Source organism: Hetaerina americana, unplaced genomic scaffold (assembly GCF_022747635.1).
Source record: "Hetaerina americana unplaced genomic scaffold, ioHetAmer1.1.p SCAF_3, whole genome shotgun sequence".
Lineage (NCBI taxonomy): Eukaryota > Metazoa > Arthropoda > Insecta > Odonata > Calopterygidae > Hetaerina > Hetaerina americana.
Genome location: NW_027286874.1, coordinates 2,874,123 through 2,899,651, shown reverse-complemented (window position 1 = coordinate 2,899,651; position 25,529 = coordinate 2,874,123). Strand labels below are relative to the sequence as shown.

Here is a 25,529-nt window from a genome sequence, read left to right as displayed (position 1 = left end):
TGCATATAATTAAAAATATATAGTTTAAACATGTTTGGAAGTTTGGCCAAGGACTGACAACAAGTTATATATCTGAAGAGGCATTAGTGTTTACGTGTATTCATAATGCAACAATTCAATAGCAAATATTGGCTAAAATAGGAAGAAATAAATAATTTTATTTAGAATATAGTCCGTTTAACACAAAAAAAGGATAATTACAGAAAATGGCACCAACATCAGTTATGTTCAAAATTATATGCATATCAGAGAAACCTGCCCTTGGGTTCGGTACTTATCATAGTGCTGGGTCTTCTTTCCTTTGGTTCCCAGTGTTTTCCCAGGTTCTTTCCCTCGGTTCTGTTACCATATAGCAGTATCTCATTTTCTTGTTCTATGTCCATTGGCCCTGATTAAGTTCACATGAATGTTCTTTTTTACCTGACGCGGGATAAAATAGGAGGTTAAAAATTTTACGAATGAAATATTTTTTTTAGTTCAATCAGCTTGTTTATTTGAAATCAGCACCAAATTTACCGGTGACAAATATCAAAATAATGAATAGAGTATAAAGTTGTATTACATTTTCTCCGTATGATTTCTTCCCATAAAATCATCTAAGTCAAGCTATGGCTTAACTATTGTGATGGTTTGGAGTGCAAGTAAATGTTATGATGGAAATCATACACGGATATTTGTATTGGTGGTGACGATTATGCTACAACCTCCATTGACTCCCACCACAACTTCAGCATGCCAAAGATAGTGTCTCATCTCCCTCAGCATCCAGCACCTCCCTCTTTTATTTTGTTCTGTGTTGAAGGAATGGCCTTTGAGTTAATTCCCCAACAGAAGAGTGGAGTAATTCCCTATTTTGCAACTTTAGAGACAATGGATACCATTAATGCATCTAATTTAGAGTAAAATTTCCTCATCGAATTGGAACACTTAATTAAAATTTTAAATAATTGATTGCTCTTTCAGGAGAATGCTATTTCATGCAGCCATTTTTTGACAAGAAATATTCGAATTATGACTGGTTGCTCCATGCTATTAAGAGATTTATTTCATAAAATTTGGATGAGATTGGCCAAGACACTTGGGCTAAACTCAACCATAATGTAAAATTAAGGCTCTAAAATATGTTTTCATTCCACATTTGTTGAGAACATTTATTTTTCAAGAAATATTTTTCTTTTAGCGCAAAGCCATCAAATAATAAACAGAAAATCCAAGTTAGTCAGGAGAAGTTTTTGCCATGATTTCTCTTGAAGATGTTTAATTTGATTGATTGGTTTGAGAAATTTTAAGCCTTTACTGCATTACCGATTGATTTGATATATTTTTCAAGCACTGAAAAATCTTATTGAAGATCATTTATATCAGTGGTAGGATCATTATTTCAGAAGTTAAACTGACATTCGTCAAAAATGTATCTTTACACATTATGCTTGAGAGTTCACATCATGAAAATCTGTTCAATCTCTACCCATATTTGTATCTGCTCCCCAGCCATTTTTCCATTGTATTTTATATTCCAAAGCTTAAGCAATTCCAACTAAAGAGCTCTAATAAGAAAATTTTTTTCCCACATCCATATCTGTACTACCTCCCATTAACTCCTATGTTGACTTTGGAAACAAGGAGTTTGAGTGATTTGTTCTTTTGCAGTTAAGTTCATTTCTATTTGCGATAGCCATTACAAATTTGGCAGATTGACATCTCTCTTGTGAAAAATGAATTAAGCTAGCAAGATTTTGAATGAGCAGGCCTTTGATAAGATTACACAAATTTTAACTTTTAGCACTTTTAACCATTTAATTAACAAATATATTATTAATAAATAAATTATTAACAAATAAATTAATTAACGCCATCTTTGGTTGTAATTACCTCTTTTTGGTCATTTGGCAAGCATTTTTAGGACTTTATTCTATTACTATATAATAAAATGGTATTACTTAGTTAATTGTTACTTCGTCAGGTAGTTCCATTCTCTTGCTTCTACATTACAACTGAGTCCTTTTTTTCTCATAGGCGGCACCTCATTTTGTCCTGCCAAGGGAGTCTGAACATTTTCCCATTTGATGATCCACTCTGTTCATTCGCAATGGAAAGCAGTGAGTATTAAATGTTATGTACATTTGTGAATAGCTCTATCCATTCTGCCAAAGAGCATGATGAATTTGCTAAAACATGACACTTGATTGTTAATCTAGCCACAGCAAAATATCACATATACGTTATTCAGTGGACCTCTTTATATTTCCCATAATTGACCAGGGTTACATCCATGGCCTACAGAATATCCTTAAAACGTTGGCCAGCCAAAATCATGCAGCCAGGAAATCATGTAGCCATGAAGTGACTGAAGTCAGTAAAAACTAAATTTTTATAAAGATTGGTAGTATAGGCATATTCACGAATATGTATGGATCACCAACCCTTAAAAATCTCACTGTTTATCACAATCAGTGTACATGTGTGTAAAGAAATATTTTATCTAAGAGTCAGGATACCTGACATAGTGAGGACAATAAATACACAACGGTTTGCAAGTGCATACATGATGCTTAGCAGATGCATAAAATATTCACAATATTTTCTTTTAAATGTCACTGTACAAGCAAAAGTACAGAGAGGAGAGCTCTGATTTTTTCCTTAGTGTTTGGCCAGTTTTGTATATGTTGGTACTAGGCACACTTAAAGGAAGTCAACAATATTATTCTTCTGGGGTCTTCACTGACCCCTGCGGCTGTGTTCCACGGGGAGTGCTGTTTTGTGAAAAAAATAGCATAACAACTGAAAAATGCTTCTTGAGAGTCATGTAGTGATGCATGTACTCAAATATCACTTTGTTTTACATCATCATGTATATTTTGACAACTTATTCAAAGTGCATAATTTGTGCACTTGATTGCACCAATAATTCTAAATAATTTGCTTTTCCAAGACACCTCAAAGATATTGCACGTATCCTAAAATATCCTAAAAAACTGACTAGGAGAGGTCAAGTAAATTTTTATGCAGAAAAACCTATCATGGTTTTTAATTAAAATATCTGCACCTTTAAAACAAATGTCAGCCTGGATAAAGTGTTTTTATTTGAAAATAAGTTAGAAAAAGCAGAACTAACAACTGTGTTTAATAAATTGCATCATATATGTAATAATCAATGCTACCCTGTTTGAGTAGTATTGATTGAGCACACTTGATAAGATTTTAATATAAATTTGGGAGGAAATTTGAAAATATGCTGGAAGTATTTATTTTTAACTAAGCATCAAGTAATTTAGACATTTGATGTAGCTCTATCCAAACAGATAATAGGGAAATTTCCCTCCTATAAAACTGCAGGATTCCAAGCAAAGCATTCTCTTTTGGCATTCTCCCCTCTGTTATAATAATTTTTAAAATTCAGACAAAAATTATTTTGCATCAGAAGTATACAGAATAGAATGAACTCAAAGAAAATGAGATTAATTTTAAAACAGCAGTTGAGGTTTTCTTATTATAAAGCATCAGATGTGAATGTACTTATATTTATTTCTGATAAACCAACATGCTTGTGCATCAGAATGAAATAGTATATGGCTGCGTATGAAATAGTGATCACTACTCAGTATTCCCTGCCCTACTTTTTTCTTTCTCCATATGGAATGCTGAAAACTTACAATTATATTTGTATCCCTGCCCTTCTTGTCCTGGTTGAAAGCAGCTAATTTTCTTTGCTACAACATAGGTGACCATGTGAGCCATAAAAATACGTACCATCATTTGGATGTAAATATGATTTAAAGCATTATTCATACCCCTTATTTTATTTATTGGCTTAAGTAATTTCCATGTTTCACAAAAGAGTACCTCAAATTGCAATAAACAGTAAAGTTCACCTGATTAGTTTTCTAAAAGTATCTCCAAAAATAAACTGCCTAGTGAATTCTGTATTGTTAATATTGATTTGCATTACATTAATAGGGTGGCAATTAAGTCAGGAAATTAGGAAAAACTCTAAAATTAATTATGATTTTCTTCTTCTGATAATAATTTTCTTCAAAAACTGAAGAAAAAAGTGAGGAAATGATGTAGTAATTTTAAGGAGTAAGAAATTTTACATGAGAATGGGGAATATGGCATGGGAATCAGGACTTCCTCCTGTGACCTGAACGTTTAAACAAAAGCAACTCTAATAACTTTTTCCTTCCTATCCCATTGTCATTAACACCATATCTTACTTCAATCTTAGAGATGCTAATAAATAATTATTAATGGCCATTATAAATGATCATGTAATTTGTGGCAGAAGTATGTGGAAAATTACAAACTCATTTAATATGGATACTAAACAATGCCACAAAGTGAAGCCTGAAAGTTTAAAGTATAATCATCAATAAAGTTGCTATGGTTACCACAAATGGTTATTTGATCATTTCCAAATGGAAGTGCCTACAGGATAAGTGAAATACATTTAATATTTGCTGCCTCAATATCTACCCATCATCCTAAAGGTTGGCCACCTGGAATGAGTGGTTTCCTTTCCTATTTTGATTAATTTTAATTATCCGCAATTAGGTACTGGTGATGATTAACTGCTTCTTACCCAAGAGGGACAGCTCTCATTGAAAAACTTGATTTTTGCTGAATCAATAAGCTACTTAATTCTTCCTTTGCTCTGTGAATTTCCAAAGCAGTTGTGATAATTTACCTATTCCTCTATAAACTAGTATCCTACGAGCAGACAGCTGTGACATATGTGTGGAAAAATGATGAGGACACATTGAGGAAGTCACCAAGTCTGACAACTCTGAACGCTTACCTCATCCGAAACCAAACAGTTGCTTGCTCTACAAAATCCAGCTGGCGAGGTAAGATTGATATGATTCACACAAAGCACATTTTTTTCTAATTTAGAGTCTAAAAAATGAATTGAAGTGCTGAATTATTAGCTTGAATGTTCTTATAGTTTGAAGTTGGGATTCTGCATTTTCCTGGTGATGAAAAATGCAAGTATTTGAACCAGTTAATGTATTCGTGACATTGGCATATACTTTTTGCAGTAAGGTAAAAGGTGAAATAATTGTTTAGAAATTTGGTGGTTGATCTTTATAAATCCACTATACCAACATGACTATGTACCAAGAGTATATTGAAGGAATGGGATTGTATTTCCTATATATTCTTTGAATTTTTCTTTTCATTACATGAAGGGTATGCACCCAAATGCCAAACTTGATATGTTTAAGTCTATAACATTATGTATCATGTTACAAGTATAAGCAAGAATTCATATTTATGTGATGTAACTCTTATCATTCCATCATTTATGAGACTTTTTCATATCTATATGAGTGCAATGTTGGAAAGGATGAATTAGATAAAGGCTCATACCAAGACTGATGAATTAATTTGGCTTGGACTACCTGAATTAACTATGGAAATGAATTTAAAATAGAACACTGAAGGACTTCAGTTTTAGCAACTAGATCAATGAATACTTTATTCACTCAGTCTTGCATTTACCACAGGAGTTACAGGTTTCCTTAAATTTATAATGAATGTCATTTTTGCTGATTCATGATGCATCTTCTCTCTAATATTGGATAGAAGAACTTACATTTAATGAATGATCCACATTTATTTCATTTATGTTCACTTTTAAATGGAAATTGGCACATTTGCATTTCTGCATAACTTCTTCATATTTCATAAAGTAACACCTACCTGTCAGTTACCATTGTATATGAGTGTTGTATGTTCTTCCTTATTGTAATTTGTGCATTATGATCAAATCAAGTCAAGTAAGAAAGAGCATAAAAAATTCTATATTAATGTTAAGATGAAAAGTTCAATTCCATGAACATACTCAATATGCATGCAGTTTCCCAAGTGATGATCTTTAGTGCTCATAAATGAAAGTCAGCATGTGGTTCAATTCATTCCCATTCATTTCTAACACAAACTATGACCAGTGAATTTATATTTAATATTAACAGTGTGTCCCAAATTCTACTTTTAATCTTGAATGATAAAGAAACACATATATGCACACACACACACACACAAACACACACACACACACACACACATATATATATATATATATATATATATATATATATATATATATATATATATAATATTTAAACAGATAAGCGAGATAGCACCAGCCAAAAAAACACAGATTAACACGTGCAAATGAAACTCATGCATATTCCAAATTTTCTTTGACCAAACCACCTCCAGAACCTCATATCCTTCTTTCCCCAGGGGAAGGCGGTTTGGCTACCGAAAATTTGGAACATGTGTGAGTTACATAGGTGTATGTTTCTTTGTGTTTTTGTCTGCTAGCATTATCTTGCTTCTCTTGCTTCCTTCAAGATATATACATAGCTAAGATAAAAGCATATACAATGTTCATGATTTTGTATGACTTAGTAGGTATATAGATGTACTAATACCAATAAATTTGTAGTTTGGTTATTCTTAAGGAAGTGGTAACTTGCACCATATTTCTATCTTGTTCAAGAATAATAGTGCCATAGTGAGAATCTAAATATCAGCATAAGTATGTTGGTTTATGTCAGTAAACCCAGCCTTTTAGGTAATTTGGTCTGTCTAATCTTCATAATCCAAATACAGGTAATGAACAACGTTGTGTGGGTTGCATTCTACCAGGATATATATATATATATATATATATATATATATATATATATATATATATATATATATATATATATATATATATATATATATATATACATACGTATGTGTGTGTGTATATATTATATATATATATGTTTATTTTATGTTAACAAACATGATGGAGCATATCACAGAAGGCTCTTGGGTGCTTCCCCTCTTCAGCTGGCTTTCAGAACTGCATTAATGAAATTGTCTTTACATTAATCCTTAATTTTTGTATGGAAAGGGAAGATCAGGGGTGGGTCAGGGGGAAGAGGTAAGTGGTGGTACTGGAATCTTTAATTCAAGCATTTTGTGGGGGGAAACTGTTAGGAAGAGGAGAAGACAATTTGTGAAAAAAAAGGTGACGAAAGAACAAACTTGCTGGTGTGCCTGTCAGGTATTGTTGGCCCTCCATCAGATGTGAGCTAGAATTGTTATTTTTCTTGGCATGTAGCTTTTGTCGATTTTTTCCAAATGTGTAAGGTAGGTGGTGAAAGTGAGGAAGGAGAAATTAGGAAACCATAGAAGCATGGCATGAATGGGATAAAGCAGCCTCCTCCTCAGTGTTGAATGTATATGTGATGTAGTATGAATTTTCAAAAATTGGTTTTTGGTGTTGCACCATTATTTTAAATGTGGATCACTTTGCAAAACGTAGAAATATGCAGATTTCATTTTAATTTTGTTCTTTAAAAGCAGATGTCAAACCATAAAATATGTTCATGATAATGACAAAAATTTGCTAATAAAAACAAAGCGCATGATATTATAGATATGAGTTAACCTTTTGACAAAACCATCATCCTGGGGGAGATCAGTATGTCTGAATTTTGATTAATATAATTACTTTTTAACTAAAGGGCCCAGTAGGTACAGCAGTCCTATAATTTTCCTATCAATTATGTCATCTCAGTGTATATATACAAATTTATATTCTTGATATTCTCAAGAAATGCTTCAAGTGCAATGGGATTGGATTCCTTCTCATTTACTAAATAGTTGAAGTTGCTTTTCTCATGTTTTCACCACTAATAAAGATAGCAATAATATTTTAATATATTTTCAAGGTAAGATGTAGTTAGACTAAATTTGATTGGTGGTGGAATTTGTCCTAACTAGATAGTTATAATTGCAAGATATAAAATTAGCATAGACTTTCTTTTGGTGGAATTAGAAGCTTCAGGTCCTCTCATGCATTTAGTCATCATACATGCCCCATAACAGCCATACCTTGAGGGGGACTCAAATCCATGACCTTTGTATTTGTAGGTAAGCAGATTTACTGATGAATTAATCCAACTGGCCTCTGAAATAGCCAATTGGTTATAAAGTATGACCATTCCCGCTATGAAAATTTTTCTGCCTCTAACTACTTTATAGGTATAGAACTTGTCAGCCTGATGCATCTGGTAGCAGCTATTTTGTGGGGAGGCATATTTTAAAGTTATGATACATGATGAAATGGGCATGATGCATGCAGGACCACAATATGAGTGATGATGTTCTTTCTATTCCTTCACCCTGACCATCATTGTGAGTTAGACTGTTTAAAACGCAGCTGTCTCATATTAATATAGTTGAGCAGTCTTCTCTGTTAGCAGCCTCAGTGTTGGAGTTGGATTTTTTAGTACATAAACATGAATGGGAATTAATGACTGGTTCAATAATTTTTTTACTGGTACACCTAAGGGTTTTCCTGATACAATTCATTTGTTAAAAGAATTTTAATGTATCACCTTCCAATACTATATTTTACTTGAAATCAGAGCCAGAAAATGACAGGTGCTCTATGAGGGTATAGATAATGAATTAAAAATTGAATGTACGTCATTTAAATGCCTCCAAACAGTAATGAAGAAGAAGAAAGTCACATTGTTCAGTGGTTTCCTTTTTAGCATCCTCCATTATGATAGTGGAAAGGGGAAATAGAGGTGTGGAATTGTGAGAAATCAATGAGTTTTATTCATTTTGAAATATCCTGAAAAGAGAAATAGCTAGATAGGAAATCAGATTTCTGTGTCTGCCTTTAAAAATCAGTGGCCTACATTAGTTTAAAAGTACATTATTGTTACCTCAAATTCTTTTCTGTAAGCTATTCATAGCCAATATGTCAACTCCATGTAGCCCATGCTATGCCATATGATTTTTTTCCACTCCAAAATTAAAGCATTTAATAATGCCTTGGGAAACGTTGTGGAAAATGGTCTACCTCATGGAGCCATTTAGGCAAGAGCCTGTGCATAATTTTCAAATGAGAAAGGTACTACTTTTATTTTTTTATGTTCTTTAGATTAGTCAAAGTAATTGGATTTTATGGTGCAGTTATGTTCTTGGTCATAATAGTATTAAGTATAAATCAATGAAAACCCGTAGCATTACAAAACAACATCTATGCCCAAGGATTTAATTCTGCACCCTTCAGTATTGACTGGCCAGTGCCATCATTACCAGGTTGAACTAACCAGGTTGACTTTAGTTTTTACGTGGTAACATTTCTGACGTAGTTGTAAAGAAAGCAACAATTACAAGTCGTTCGACTTTATCAATTATTTCCAAAGACACAATCAAATTATTAGGAAAAAATTGGTTTCATGAGAACCTGTTAAAATAAATTTAATTATAAATGATATTTAAAATAGTGGAAATATGAAAGGGTGTGTAACATTGATGGCCATAATATTCTTAGGGGTATGATAACTCATTGAGTTAAAATTTATTTCTAAATGAAAATTATAAATTAAATTAGGTGAGAGCTTTGTGGTTAAAGCAGGATAACTAGAGAACTGGTAATTCAGATATATCTGATGGAAATTGATAAAAGCTAGACGATTTGGAATCCCATGTAATGAACCCAGTCATTCTGGATATTGGAAGTGCGGTACTAAAAGATATGAAAAGTAATTCTATTTCATATAATACATTTTCTGAAGTACTCACTCTCTGATCAGTGCTGGATGGGAGGACCTGAAGGTCCTAAATTCAGCATAATCAAAATAGCATATTTTATATTAATTGCTACCTTGTAATTATGTTCCTTTCATTCGGCAATTTTTCCCTAGTTCAATAATGTAACATATCATATTAATGAATCATAATGGTATGTTTCGGTTACTGTTTTCTTTGAAAGACTTGTGTGTGACCCTTAAATGGCAAATCTGTTTTTCTCAAACTCCCTCATAGGCATTGGCGTCCTGCCAACTATTTTTAGGTAACCAGACGAAGGCATTTTTGTTTTTAAGGTGACCAATAAAAAGCAACCCCATATAAAAGATTATCTTTTTTCAAAAGTGTCCTTTTTTTATAATTTCTCCGACTAGCATCCCATATTCAATATGAGTGAAATTTTTGAATGCACATGAACATTGTTACTTATGCAAATGAGGCATGGAACAGGTTAATAATGCATGAGAGTAAAATATAATGAATTTGCAGTGACTGAGATTATCAAAATTCAGGAGTATTTAGAAAAACACAATGGAAATCATGATAATCTCAGAGAATAATAAATATTAGTTTCTGTTGCCATAACTCTAAAGCATCATGGATTAGAAAAAAAGATTGAAATACAAGTAATAATGAAATAGAAAAATTGGAGAGGGAGTAATTTAAATAATTCGGCAGGCCACGAAATACCTTAAGTCTTTGAGAGACTAATTGGGTAGCAATTGGCACAAGACAATTGAGCCCGTTAAAATATGCAGTTAGTATTGCTATTAAAAAAATTATTTTGCAAAGCCTTTTTTCCTTAAAAATAATCAGCTTTTAAAAGAAATGAGGAAATAAATTTCTTGAATTCTTTTCATGTTGACTTACCGTATTATGTTTTTTTTTGTGACTCTAGAGGAGTTTTCGAAAATTTGGTGGGGCAAACGTGAGTATTAAACTTTAATTGTTTGATCAGTCACCTTCTGCATTAGTGCTCACCCCCAACTTAAATAAGTAAATTCTATAAGAATCAAATTCATGCCACGTAAATATTATTAGTTATTCACTTCATTTCACATTGGTTTCCTTTTTTGTTGTTAAAAAAGTAAACATGCACTATTTGGTTTATCCCATTCAATAGTGTAAAATTAGAAATTTTTTAGTTTATTAGAGAGCCAATGACTTAGAAAATAATTTTAGACATCTGCTATACCTTGTCTTCCCATTGTCTGTTTTATAACACAGGCCCTAACCCTTCACCTGAAAACCAATGTCATGAAGAGGGATAATAACATTTGAAATCTTTTGTTTGTTTTTTCAAAATTAATGCAAAGACTGAATTAATAATCATTTCTTCAATCAGGAATCTTTTAAACACTTAATCTATTACAGGGAAAATGAATAATGGCATCAATAATTAAGTTCAGGCTTGAATTTTGATACAGAGTATTTATTGTTTCAAATTTAGTAAACACAAAATTGTACACTTATTGAGAGTACTTTAAATAAAATAAGGAAGGTAAGCAAGGAATATGCAGGTCATTATATCAGTCATTGTTAAAGGCTTATTTGCTAGCTGCATCTCAGTTTGAACTAATGGCATCTTTATATAATTACCTTGGTAACTTCATCTTACCCGTGGATAGACTTCTACCAGTGTGTCTTACTCATTTCCATGGACTATGTATTTATGAAGTGTTCTCATTTATTTCAAAGCCACCCTTCTGTATTTGTTAGCCTGACATTAGCAGATTAGTGGATTCACTCATTCATTTAGCTCAGGCATGATGGTATATGCAAATTGTACTTCAAAGCTTGTGTTAAATGGTAATTTTGGGTCCTTTGCATTGAGTAGCAATAATTGTGAATGCCTAGGATGGTGGTAAATGTATGTTAAATAATGTGGTAAATGTTAAAATGGAAAAACCTCTCATCAGCAAATTTCTAGGAACCTAATTTGCACTAGTTCATCATCCTGAGGTTCATCATAAGGATCAAGTTTCAGGTTCCATACTCTGTTTATATGATAATTGCAGCTTCACAAATTATGGTAAAAGGAATGCTTTGCAGTTCAGTAGCTTAAAAAAATATTGATTAAATTAGTTATGGGTGCATAAGGTCTGCAAGTATTTTTTTGCAAATGGCTATAATTTTATAGAATAAAAAAATTTTTGTAACAAGACTTCTGTCCAATACAATGTATTAAAAGAACTGTTTATGTCAAAATTTCACATATTGCATACTTCACTCTACCAAAATATTCTGAACAATTTGTGTCTAAAATAGCTAGGTTAATGAAAATCACTGTAATTATTGCATGTAAAACATTACGGTTGAACTCATATTGCAAGGGATACAGAAAAAATAGAAAAATATACATATACACAAGAATACAGCATTATGACATAAATGCAAATATGAGTATTTTTAGTATTGTGAGTATGATATAAAATTTACAATATTATTTGTTTAAAAGATTACAATGTGTGTAAAATTTTAAGATCATCCAGCATGGAATAGGAGAGTTAGCAATAATGACTTTGACTACCAACTAAAAATGACTTTCGGGGACTAGTTGAGAGAAAGGTTTAGGAGGTATTCAGGTATTTTATTACAAAAGAGAATGTACCCAAGAGGCATTTGTGTCAGGATTTTGTGGAAAGCCTTCCAAGCTGTTGGAAATATGGAGTATGTGCTTTCCAGCAAAGGTTGAATATGAATCATACATATGAGTGTAAAAACTATTTTTAATTTCAATTCTTTATTTATTTCGTTGAATACTTAGCAGCTTAGTGATATTATTCAACACTCTGTAGCAGCAGTCAAGTGAGGGAAAAAATGTTGCCTTTAATCACTTCCTGATGGGACTTGGCAGTAGATCTCTAATTGGTTTGAGATAGTACATGGTTTTACTTATATTATTGGCAATATTTTATGTTTGTTCCAAAAAATTTCCTGGTCATTGTAATACTGAAATTATTCATTGTGTTTCATTGGGGAACACAGTCACCTCCAACTTTAATACTAGGGGTGCTGTCAAGAATGATGGAGTTCATGTCTGTAATGCTTCCAGTTATTATTGACTTTATAGTCTTGGTAAAGTATTAAGCAAGAGAACTTTTGACTCAGGTTGAAATTGCAGTAATATTTTCATGTATTTTGAAAATAGCTTGGAGAGTTTTCAGGGACAATGATAATACAAATATTTGCCAGTCATCTGTGCATAGCATTTATATTTACCAGTTGTTATGCTAACTTGAAAGCTGAGGATGTGATTGAGGATCAACAGAAATCCTAGAACCAATGCCCGTAGAGCACCACAATCTACAGGATTCAACTAAGAGATGACCTCAAATACATAAATCTTTAACCACCTATTAGGACATGAAGCATACAAATTGAGCAGGGGGAAGGAGAAGTTTAATTGCTTCATTTTGAGAAACAACTGAGATTGATTGACTTGCTTAAATGCTTTGCTGAGGTTAAACAGAATGAGGATCATCATTTGTTACTTTTTACGGACAAAACAACTGTTGTTTATGTTTTCTGATGGAGCAGGATTCCTAAGACCCTGGTAGAAATCTAATGGAAACTATCAAATAGCATTACTTGATAGTGGACTTCATACTCTGAAACTTTAGATATCTCAGAACTAATGGAAATTGGACAGAAATGGGCATGGAAAGAAGGATTTTTAATATTTTTATTTGTCTTAATTTTGATAAATTCCAAATTCTTGGGTGAACAGACTGGGATTAAATAATTATGATTTTAATTATTTTAATTTTAGAGAAGTAAAGTAAGACTTTTAAGTAGTGATCAAAAGTAATGTATTTTTGTCTTGGTGTGGATATATAAATCACCTCCTGTTGACTTAACTGATTCAACCAATGGCAAAAATAAAGTTTATCCTAAATAATATTTCAGGCAATTTAGTTGTAGCTGTTCAACTGCTCTAAAACCTTTGAAGTTAAGTGTTTTACACAGGTCAATGGTACTTATTATTAGTACTGGTCCAGACTCTACATCAATTTTTTTTCTGCCAGGGAAGTAGTTTGCTATTATAGTTCATGGTGTTGGGGAACTAGAGGAATTGCCAAGGGCCTGGCAGTAACATTGGAAAAAAGGGAATAAGAGAGGGTGGAGAAATTGTAGATTGTCATTTGGCATAGGGAGAGGAATGACATTAAAAAAGCAAGTGAGATTGACTTATTTCTTTCATTACTCCAAGTGACACATCATTGTTCTCTCGTTCTTTCCTGCTTTACTTTAAAGTTTTTGATTTCTTCCCAAAATGTTTGTAGCTAACCATTAACTATTAATTTTAACTCTTTTCCAAATTTGTCCTTCTCATTAATGAGAGCTCATGCTTTATATTCATGTGCAATGTTACTTCTTTCTCATTCCTGTCTTCTGAACTTGCTTCCTGTCCTTAAACCTGCATATTACTTGTAAGTTGATTAGGTATTTGAATGCCTTCTTATTTTTTATATGACTATGGAGTAAGAAATATTATTATAATTGATTATTGGAACCACAAATGAAAGTAAAATATTTTACTCATTGATTTTCAGCAAATGGTTGATTTCCTGAAAAATAATCTAAGGTACTCATTTTCTTGCAGATTTATGTAAAAACTTCTGAACAATAGTTTTATCGCATGTTATTTAAGTGAAATCAATACAATAAATTATAAATGAAATAGTTGTCTGTCAATTTTCATTTTTCAAGGGTGATAAAGCAAATTCTTGGCTTGAATTAGATTACTTCTCTAGGTATTCTATGGTGGATTTAAAGGTGAATAAGTTATTTCGGTGGGTAAAATAGTTGCTTATTTTCATGGCAGTTTTGTGTGTGAATTCATCTTGGGCATATATGTTGTATTGTGGTGTAATTAATTATCCGGAATGTTGTTGATAGTGTGAAGTGACCTCAGTCTTCAGAGCACTCAATTATTTTTATTAGTTGAATTCTCAAATAAAGAGGATCATATTTCTTCTTTTTGCCTCTAGGGTTAGGATAATTTATCATTAAACTCTTGATCCGATCTCAGTACATACATAGTGAAGAATATGAAGTTGTTTGTATGGTGAGAAGTACAAAAACTGTATTCAGCCCTGCTACTGTGTAACCTTCATCTTCCTCATCAATTATCCTTCAACAAATTTGCACAAGATTTCTATGAACACATTGTTACTCTGAATAGAATCTGCTACTTAACCGCTGGATAAGTTGCCTCAAAATAATAAATAATGCCCATGATAGCATAATCCTCTTCTTTGTACCAATTAGTCAGGTGAAAAGAATGAACAGCTTGTTCATAAAAAAATATTAAATGGACTTAGAAGGCAGATGATTTTGTGTTGTAGGTAAATGATAGCATGCCTGGCTGGTAATATATCTCATGATGAATTTTTAATTCACCATGAAATGTTTAATAAGCTTCCATTAATGCGCATAAAATAGTCATTGATACTTTATTTGGGATATTAAAAAAAAACAAAAATAAATAACCCTTCCCTCCTCACAATCATTCATACTTTAACATGTATCACAATTGACCAGTTAGAATATGTCAGTTCATGCAATGGTATAAAAGCTTCATTTACTATGCGTGACAGATGATGTTGTTTTTAAGTGTCCTTGTCATCAATTCATTAACAGTTCCTTGCACTCTTTTGGTAGAATAAAGATGGGCTGTGAATTTTTCTGAATTTTCGGGCTGCACATGAGCTTCTGATACACATTTTAAACCTCTTATTGGTATGAAACAAAGATGAAAATTTTCCATATCCTTCATACAATGCCAAAACCAATCAATTTATTTTTTTTAATATCAAGTATGTGTCCCAGGTTAGAATTCAGGACCCATATTTATTCTCGTACAACCTCCCATGAAATGATTTTTTCATGAAAAATCACCACTTGGAGCCTCTGCATTTCAGATATATTCCTTCCCTCCCCCCAAGTACCAATGGCCCAAAGGCCAAGAATTGGTTCCTTCTCTACTAGCTCATCGTCAAATTTGCAGTTGATAATTGTAGCTAAAATATTGATACAATGAACTGGAATATAGTTTTCCCTAAATTGCTCACTTTGCATAAGATTCTGCCAATGAAATAATTTCCATCTACCAAATGTGATAATAAAGAAGACAGATACATTTGCTCTGAATTTACTTTGAAGTCGTGAGATGAAGTATTATTGAGACAGACTGACACATGTTCTCTTGTATTTAATATGCTTGAACTTTGCATTCCTCACAGTTCATTTTTACCAGTGAGAGGTAGCATAAAAGTTAGTTCCCTGATTAAAATGTGCATGAAGATTGAGAGCTGACCCAAAGCATAATAAATCTAATTGATAGAAAAGATATTGACTTAGTTACTTCGTTTTTGTCATCCATAAACGAACTATCACATCAATGAACATGCTATTCAATGTTTACCCTGCATCATTCATTGCCAATTACAGTTAAATATTTACATCCATCCCAAGTTTGAAGGTGAATAATTGTCAAGCTGAAAGAAGTTTCTGTAATTTAATTTCATTCTTTTTTCTTCATGAACCTATAGGAAGACAAGACTTGGTTGCACTTAGAGTGATTGGTTGTATGTATTTCAGTGGGTGACCGATAGGACTGGGGGCTTCTCCATGTTTGCTGATGTTTGCAAAGTGTTGTGAGGCACTTGATGAGGGTGGTAGTTGAAGGGGGTGATGCCCTATGCTTTGTTTAATAATTCACTCCATTTACCTCCAGATAATTTGCCTGACATGAATGATGTGCCGTCGCAATATAATTAGTAAAATTTGATATATATTGAAATAAGTCTTTCAATTACCATACTTAATTTACTTTTATTGTTGTTGTGCCTTGTGGCATAAAAATTTTTATTTAAAAAAATTTTTGTATTTTATAGTGTTTCAAAGGATAGAGGGGACATTTCCAATCTGTTGTGTCCATAAGTGACTGGCATCTTCATGGTTTCTCCATCCCTTCCTCACTTGGAATCCCTGTTTATGGTATATGTCATCCGTCATGGGAAAAGCTACCAAAATGTTTAGTATTAATTGAGGTGAAACTGAGTGTTATAAGTGTTGGACAGAAAATGTATCTCATTCCACCACTGAACAAATACACTCTGTCATTTAAATACACTACCCATAAGAAGTTGTGTTTGAGAATATAGGTGATTGGGCAAAACATTAGTGGAAACAAACTCACAATGAATCTTTTGGTTCTGCTGGAAGCAGAGGAAAAATTGTAAGTTGTCAATGTTGCAACTCTTAAAATTACATTTTTGTAATTCATCAATCACATAAAAAGGGCTTGAGGGCCTGAAACTTCACCATATATTTTATCTTTCTTTTTTCCTTCCACTGTTTAATGGCAGCTATTTGGAAAAATGCTCTTCAAAGTAATTGCTAAATCAGCAAACATCAAATCTGCATGAAATATGTGCATCACAAAATTACTGTATGGCTTCATCTCACACACCTCACTTTGGCCTCTTGAGTGTCATTCACTTGTTCATCCTCACCAACAGCTGCATGACATCTTCCAGTTGGAAGTGCACTTTAACGTCAGTACTCTTTGGCAACAGGATTACACTCCCATCACATTCAGCCTTTGGGTCAGCCAATATGCAAGCCATGCCAGTATTCACCTAAGTTTCAGTGTTGTGTAAGTGTGAATAATGTACCAATACACACCAGTGATTTCTGTTTGAGCAGTTATGGTTGTGAAACTCTATGTATGCTTTCATATGAATCTAGTGCTTCTTTGGCTCTATCATTGTGAGTCCCCTACTTCGCAATTTTCGGGGTGGCAATTAGGAGATAATACTGGGGATTTCCTTCCTCAGTGAAAGGCAAGGCAAGGGAATTTCCTTTGCATCACTGGAGGAATCCTGAACATTAAAAAAATTAATTTCATTATAAAATTGCAAAAATCACAATGAATGTGTATGAGGTGGTTATCTAGATAGCCCTTATGATCATAGTAGGCATATTTATATCTCAGTTGATTCTATCTTCATGGATGAGACATTTTTGAGATTATTTGAGCAGATAACATGTGTTGGGAAATTTGCCTTTAAGACCTATTGGACACTTGAAAAACAAGAGATTTTAACAAAATACCCTTATAATAAAATTTTTAGAGTATTAATGCATACCCCAAAGTACACCATTGGCATGATAATTGTAGCATGCTGCTGGATTGAATAGTTAAATGTTCAACCATATTTTTTGTCAACCACAACAATACTTAGTAATACAAGTTTAGCAATACCTGTTATGGTACATGCGCCAGGAATAATCTGAATTTGGGATTCGGAGTATATAATTTATATTTTAAAATCTTGTTGTGCTCTAGATATTAATTTGATATTCTAGTCCAGAATATTATGAAGTTCTTGAAACTAGAGATATAGTAACAGTTGATTACTCCTCCAATGATCAATCAGAAATAAAGATATATTTTTAAAAAATTAATGAATATGACATGGATCACCAAGCAGTGGGACAGTTCTGAATGCCTGGCAACAAGGTTTCTTGACATATGTTGATAATAGGCTGAAATGTAGGAAATTTATTTGGTGACTGTGATTGCCACCCTGGCTTGCTTAGTCCTAGCTTTGGCCTTGACCCCCACTTGTTGGTTGGTTGGTGTGTGTGTTACATGTATATGCACACTCAAGCATATTTGAATGCCACAAAGGGTCCCTGTCACTCCTCTCTTTGTCTCCAATGAGGGAGTAAAAAGGTCTTTGTTTGGCAGGCATTGTGTGCATATGGCACTTTTACATTCAATCACGTTGGAGATGGGTTCATAGTTGTGTGTCAGTGTGTATGTGGGTGGGGATGGGGGATGAGAGGTGCATAGTGATGCCAGCAGCAGCCGCAGCAGCCATTGGAGGAGCAGTCCTGTCGCATTGTTTTCTTCCGCAGAGGGTGATTATAGCATAGCACAGGAGGAGGAGGGTGGAAAAGAGGAAGACGAGTATGAAGGGGGCATGGGAGACGTTGATGGGGGTGAGGCCAAAGAGTGGAGGGATTACCAGGAAGGCGGCAAGTGTTCACTCTGCCAGAGAAGGTTTGAAGAGCAAGGTAATGGAGCGGCCAAGTGAAAGGCGGTTGGTTGCCTCTGCTAGTGGGCCTCTCTCCCTTTTTTCTTGCTCCAGATAAGTGGGCAAGCCAAAACTACTTGTGTATCTCCCGCTGTGCAATTTACACTCTCTGCTGCTGCAGGCCCCACTTTTTGGAAGCGTTTGAGATATGTACATATACTAAATCCCTATTTTCTCATGTAATTTTTCAAACAGCCGATTGTTTTCCCAATGGTCTGGCATCAACAGGTGATGCGTTTACTTAACAGTGATTCCCCAAGATAAAAACACTTGACTCATAAATATTTTTTCTTGCTGCTGGATGAACCTTCGAGTACAAATTTTCTTTAACCATTGAAGGATGGCTGATAGTATTTGCATGAATAACCTTTCACTTGCATGTTGAATATTATGTTATATGTATGCCATGTTATGCATTTCATTTTCCCAGCTATTCTTTGATGGTTGTACTATTAGCTATAGGATTTATTTGTATCCATCTAAATAATAAAATCTAAGGATGAAATTTTACAAAGTATATTTCAAGTTTTAAAATAAATATTCAATTGTTTTCATAGGTGTGTATTAATAAATTGGGGATTCTCTGTTTATGGAATATTTATTTGAGCATCATCACATGATGGATGCATCTATTAACTTTACACCACCTGATAATAGCCAGTCATGGACAGCAATATTAGTGCTTACAAAATTAATGAGAAGGTATGGGATTCTATTACTTCATTTGAGAACTGTTGAATCTCATTTATCAACTTTTACTCAGTGTACTAGCATTCTCAGATTTTTCCCAGTTGGTAATTTGAGAGACAAGTGGAGTAATAAGTCAAAAGCTATTATTCGGATATCTGCACATGATAAAAGCAACAGCAAGGCTAAAAATAACAATTCATTCCAGTTGCTAAATACATATATTCCTGTTATTTCCATTTCCCATTCATTTCTCATTCTTAATTTCATACACTTTCAACATTTGGTTATTTATTACACATAACTTACCCACATACATCTATGAAATATGGACAGCTATCTAGTGTTTTATAAAGATAAACCAAAAGAAAAAATGAAAAATTCAAGATATCTAAAATGAATGACCTGGTTGAGGTGAACTTAATCTATCAAACTATCCTCCATCATGCATGGATGTTGATATGCTTTTCAACACATTATTTATTGTTTTTAATATTATTGGTATAACCTCTGGAATCTTGAAGGCTGCTTCAAGGGATGAGGGTGGTACCTCATACTATTTTATCTAGATAGTGTGAAATTTATGCATCAGGTTAGGGAAGGTATTTCTTTTCCCTGTACCATTTACAGTTTCCCAGGAAGATGGAGTTCCCAGAAAATTACTCAGCTTAAGGAGTATTTGAGGTATCCAAAAGTATAACTTGGATTTGAATCTAGGAATTCCATATCACTAGACAAATGCTTTACCTAATTTGAAAAAAATGAATATTTGACCATCCTCTCGGAAAAAGATACTCTCCTCCTGGGTTGTACTCCATTTCTCATATTATCAGCATTGCAATTCTGTTTGGCGCAGAGATGGAAACCAGGCAATGGAAACTATTTTGATGAGTTAAGAGGACCTTACTATCTCCTTGATATTATCTCCTGCTGAGAGAGGTCTTGAAGAAGATCAGTCTTTCAGAAAAGAAACCAAAAGGATCTTTATTTCAAAGAATTGAGAGTTCTTGAGTTGATGAGGTCTACCTGCCAATCCTCATCAGTGGTTCCTAACAAAGTAATCATCCAAGGATATTCCAACTGTATTCACTTCACTTTTGAATTTTTTTTTCATCTACGGCACAAAATCATTTGTAGTTGCTCTCTGTGCTTTGGTGTTACCTTGTGTTCTAACTAGAGGATTAAGTATATCATTGGTAGGATGGGGTTAAGTGCTTCAAGATTTTTAGTTAACATAATGTATTTTTAAATGCCAGGCCTAACAAAGGTAATTTAGGGACAATAAAATCTGCCAGGCTTTAATGCTCTAATGCATGGATGGAAGTAAATATTATCACTAAGTACTCAATACCACATTATGCTGATTTTGTAGTCCAGCTACATATCTCATGTGATGACTGTAGTCTCATCTCAGTGTCAATTTTTTGATACTCTAGCATCAAATTTTCACCCAATATTCTTGTTTCACTACTTGTCATTAATACTCTCTCAAGTAAATTTACAGTTTTTTCCCAATCATTGGCCATGCATCACATGTTACGTGCTATCAACTAACAATACTCAAAACAACCAACAAAACTAGGTCAGTTCTAAGTGTACCCTTTCCTAGTTATGATATTATCTAGGAGGTTTTACAAAAAAATTGGTTAATTTTGCATTAATACCCTCCTTAACTCCACTGGTTTCTTGCATAAAAAAATGGCTACTGTGATTGGTGCATCCATTCAAAATGGCTTTGGCAAATCTATGCTTCAAGTGAGAAGTTTTTCTACATATATTCAAATTAAATAACATTTGTATCCTCTTAAGATAAGCTACATATCACTGGTATTTATAGGTTGTAGTCATTTCTCACAGTATGTAATCAGGTTACAAGACATCTTCTTGTCTGGTGGGCATTCTCTTCCAAATTTCATTTCAGATAGGCATGCTGATTCAAATGCCAGGGATACTCCTGAACAGAGCCATCCCTCATGTGCCCATTATCTTCTAATGTCTTCAAAAAGAAGGACATAAAATTGATTCCTATGAAGAGGTTAGCTACAGTTCACTTAAATGGATGAAAACATTTGCCATCAAGTGCCATCATATATGATAGTGGTTTCTCTATCTCTAGAATGTAAATTAGTGCTTTATCATCAGAATGGTTTCCATTTCCTTAGGTGAGCTGAATCTAGTCACTAGTTTCTTAAGAGAATTTTGTGAAGTTTAGATGCAAAGGGAACACGCTATAAGGGTTAATGTGGAATTAGCACCATAGAAAAATTGTTTAACTTCTTGGAAACCATGCTGAAAGAATTAACATGTTTGTCACAGGTGCTACCCAATTTCATTTAAATAATAATTATGGCTTTTTTTATTCTATTGGTCAAGAAAATAATGTAGAACATGGTCAACAAGAGGGAAGAGAGACTACATAAAAACATTACTATGCAGGACACAATATTGCACAAGGGACATCAGTCTATTCAAAATTTGTCACCAAATAAATCACCAACTCTGTAGTAGCACTTAATAACTTGCCAGCCCTGGTGGTAGTGGGGTAACGTCCTTGCTTGCCAACCCAGAGGTAGCGGGTTTGATTACCGCCTAGGTTGATTTTCCTCAATCTAGGGCTTGGTACCATACATGTAATTGTCTTCAATGTCGTGTCAAAGGGTTTGGTGGAAGAAGGGACTGTTGGTGTCAATTTTGCCCAATTAAGCTGACAGATAAAATAAGTAAATAAGTAACAGCTTCTTAAGTACAATTTTAAAAGCAGTCATATTGGACTTATTTTTATGCTCATGCCCAGTTTTTTAATAAGTAAGTGAGGCTGAGAGATTAAGTCCTTTCTAAAATAAAGAGAGCCGTTAATTTTACAGGTTCACATTCTCCTTTTCACATATCAAGTGACTATGCAAAGTAGAATTAGGTTAAAAACAAACAGCGATTTTTTTTTAAATAAGGGATAATGAAGGATTTATATGCACTTTATGGCACTGTCAATAATTTAAATTTCATAAATAGTGAATTGAAAACCAGTCAGCCACAACACAATCATAAAATATAAAAAAATTATAATTAGGCTCTTATATTTTATAGGTAACATCACTACCATTAGAAGAGAGGGAAAGTTAATTTGATGAAAACAGAGTGAGAGCTGCTGGTGAAGAGGCTTTGAGTTGATTAGTCATGATGTGTTGCAACAGGGTTACAGTAAGGAGCCAGATTGCATTATGTATTGGCATAGATATTAGTCGTTGATTAAAATTATTTACCAATGATTATAATATGAGTGTAATCATCCTGTACAACAGTTGCCATATCCATTCACATAAACTTGCCTTATTCCCCATTGTGAGCCACCTGATGATAACTGAGTGGTTGAAGCTAGTTGTGTATTTAAATAAAGAAAAAATATACAGGTATGCTATTCCTCCAGCATTCATGTAAAATACCATAAATGGCTCCTTTGAAGCAATTTCTAGTTGATTCATAAATTTGCTGGACCTCCAAATTAGACCAAACCTTCACGATTTGCTATTTTATCAGCATCATTGAAGAGTCTCCTAAATGTTCTGGTGAGCCTTTGGATTATGCCACCCCAGTAAAGGACTTTTTGTCTGTCCTTCCTGGTTTAGATGAAGCAAGATTTTTCATAGAATAATGTTATATGTATTCTTATGTTAATGTTTAACTTAAATTTCTGTACCATCCTCACTCTTGAACTTAAACTAAAGGAATTCTTAATTGCTTTTTGAGTTCATGCTATCAGGAATCCTACTATGTTGCTCCAGATTTCTGCAAACCGTTCGGAGGATTTACACCCTTCCTGTGCTAATCTTATAGTATTCAAGAACTTCCATTGTTCAATCACATTTACCACAACTTTGAACTGAGTATTAAACAATTCACTACCTTAAATTGTTGATGGAGAGTATTTTATAATCCTTCATTAAGTCTGTGTAACTCTACTGTAGTTAGAAATTCTTAGAGAAATTTTCCTTTGGAGTTGATGTCAGCACATCTCTATCTGCATGGTGGAATTTGACACTGTGCCCTATCAAAAGAATACACATCATAGTGTTGCATTTTCTTTCTAGTCCCTGTGGTTTTTCGAATAAGAGTTAATAGGAGTCATGTATGAAATAGGAAAAACAAATTATATCCTCTTTCCATAACTTATCTAAATAGCATTCATTGTTTGCTGTAGTAAATGATGAATTGAGATCCCCCCTTTCAACCCCAATACAATATTCAGCCTATTCACAGAGTAGAACTACATTCTAGGTTTTTTCATTGAGGTAGAGGAGGATGACTGGCCTCTAGTCAGAGAATGTTCCTTGCTTAAGCCTTTCTTTGACCAGTTATACTGAATTAAGACTTGCCTCACCATCATGTTTTGAATGAACCTACAAGGAGCTTTGATATACTTGTCTACCAGGTTGGTTTGGAGGAACACTTTGCCCTTATCGCATAACTAAGTCCTGCTTCCTTCCTCACATGCTTATTTAAACAGTGTTCAATTCTTTGATCAATAGTGGAGACCACTGGATCAGTGTTGCATCCCCTCCTGAGATGGAATACCTGGTTCATGGCATACAGGCATGGCCTGAGTATCATAGAACTCTATTTGATCTATATCTATCAAGTGAAATGGCATCCATTGTTGTCACATCTCTGATATGAAAACTGATGCATAACTCAAAAACATTGAAATATGATGACAAAACTCTCTTTCACTGGAAACATATGGATGAACATATTTTGTAATAGATAATTAGGGTCTTCTTTATCGTAAAGTAATCTCATTCAGTTTGAATTATCCTATAAGGTATCTCAGAGTGGTGTATGACATTAGGCTTCCACCATGGTTGTGGGATTTGTCCCACTGTTATATTGTCTAGGGTTTTGAACTGGACATCAGATTGTTGGTTTTTCAAGTCTCTGTTGGGGGTCATACCAAAGGAGTAAAGTTTGATATCTTCATTAAGGATTGGGGTATCAACAGTTAACAATAGGGCTTTGAGTTAAGGGCTCTTCCACTGGTGAATGGAGGTTCTAGTTGGCGCCTAATAATCAAATAATCTCACAGTCCAAAGGTCAAAAAAGCTCAGTCCTTTGGCTTTATTTTGTGACTCATTTGTTGACTATATGGTAAACAAGGAAAGGAAAAGTCCCAACCATAGTTTTTCATATTTGAGTGAAGATGAAATAAAGTCACCCATTAGATCCTTATCAACCTCTGTTGAGAAATACAGTTATTGTTGTGGCATGGGGAGCCTTACTCTGTAGCAAGTTGAATTCATATAATATCATAATGAACAATATTACTGACTTTTTAGGAAGAGTGTGGCTTTTCAACATACAAAAACTTTTGGGAGAGAAGTTTTTCATATGCTTTTATCCCCCTGGGATCATAGCCCTCATATCCTCATTCCTAACATATACTGAGTAACTCTGAATATTCATTTCAATGTCAGTGTCTCTTTTAGCCTTGTGTGTTGACAATCAATTCTGGTCAAACAATTAATCAAGCATGTTGTTTTTTTATTTTAAGACTACTAAATATTAATAGGTAGGTAATCTTGCATCAACTTGCACTATAAACCTTCACCTGTATTATAATAGGTGTTTCAAGTAAATATGTTTCAAGACATTGCACTACCATTGCATTGATTTTTTTCACAATTTAGGATAGTTTCTACACATAAACTAACATTTCAAGCCCATCAGATAGATAAAATGATTGGTCCACAACTATTGACACAATTTTGATCCAGAGTTATATCAACTTACTCCCTCTCCCATTAATTGCAAATAAAAACACTGAATATCCAATTACATTAGTTTCATTGGTTTCAAGGTTTTCCTACGTTGGTTGGCCAATGATTGAAGTTAATCTCATTTGCTGCATATTTTAGAGTATGATGTGATTCATTTGGTGGTTTCCTGAGCAAATAATTCAATAACAAGGGCAAGTTGTTAATTTTCTACTGATAGAAGATAAGGGGAGAACCTTCTGATTTCTTGTATTATCTGGAATCAAATTCCATGCCTTTTAATCTAAAAGCCTAAGCCCCAATTGAAAATTCAAAATTTTTCCTTGTCTCAATGGCTTCCTGGAGTATCCTTCGC

The 25,529-nt window shown here is 33.6% G+C and overlaps 1 protein-coding gene across 3 annotated transcripts in view; it reads left to right on the top strand.

Moving 5' to 3' along the window:
• Positions 1-25,529, top strand: part of pHCl-1 (pH-sensitive chloride channel 1) — a 130,920-nt gene that overhangs the window by 38,696 nt on the left and 66,695 nt on the right. For all 3 annotated transcript variants that reach the window (XM_071588716.1, XM_071588715.1, XM_071588714.1), the window contains 2 exons: positions 2,017-2,099; positions 4,704-4,844. In XM_071588716.1, coding sequence (XP_071444817.1) covers positions 2,017-2,099; positions 4,704-4,844 — 224 coding nt within the window. The remainder of the gene's footprint in view (positions 1-2,016; positions 2,100-4,703; positions 4,845-25,529) is intronic.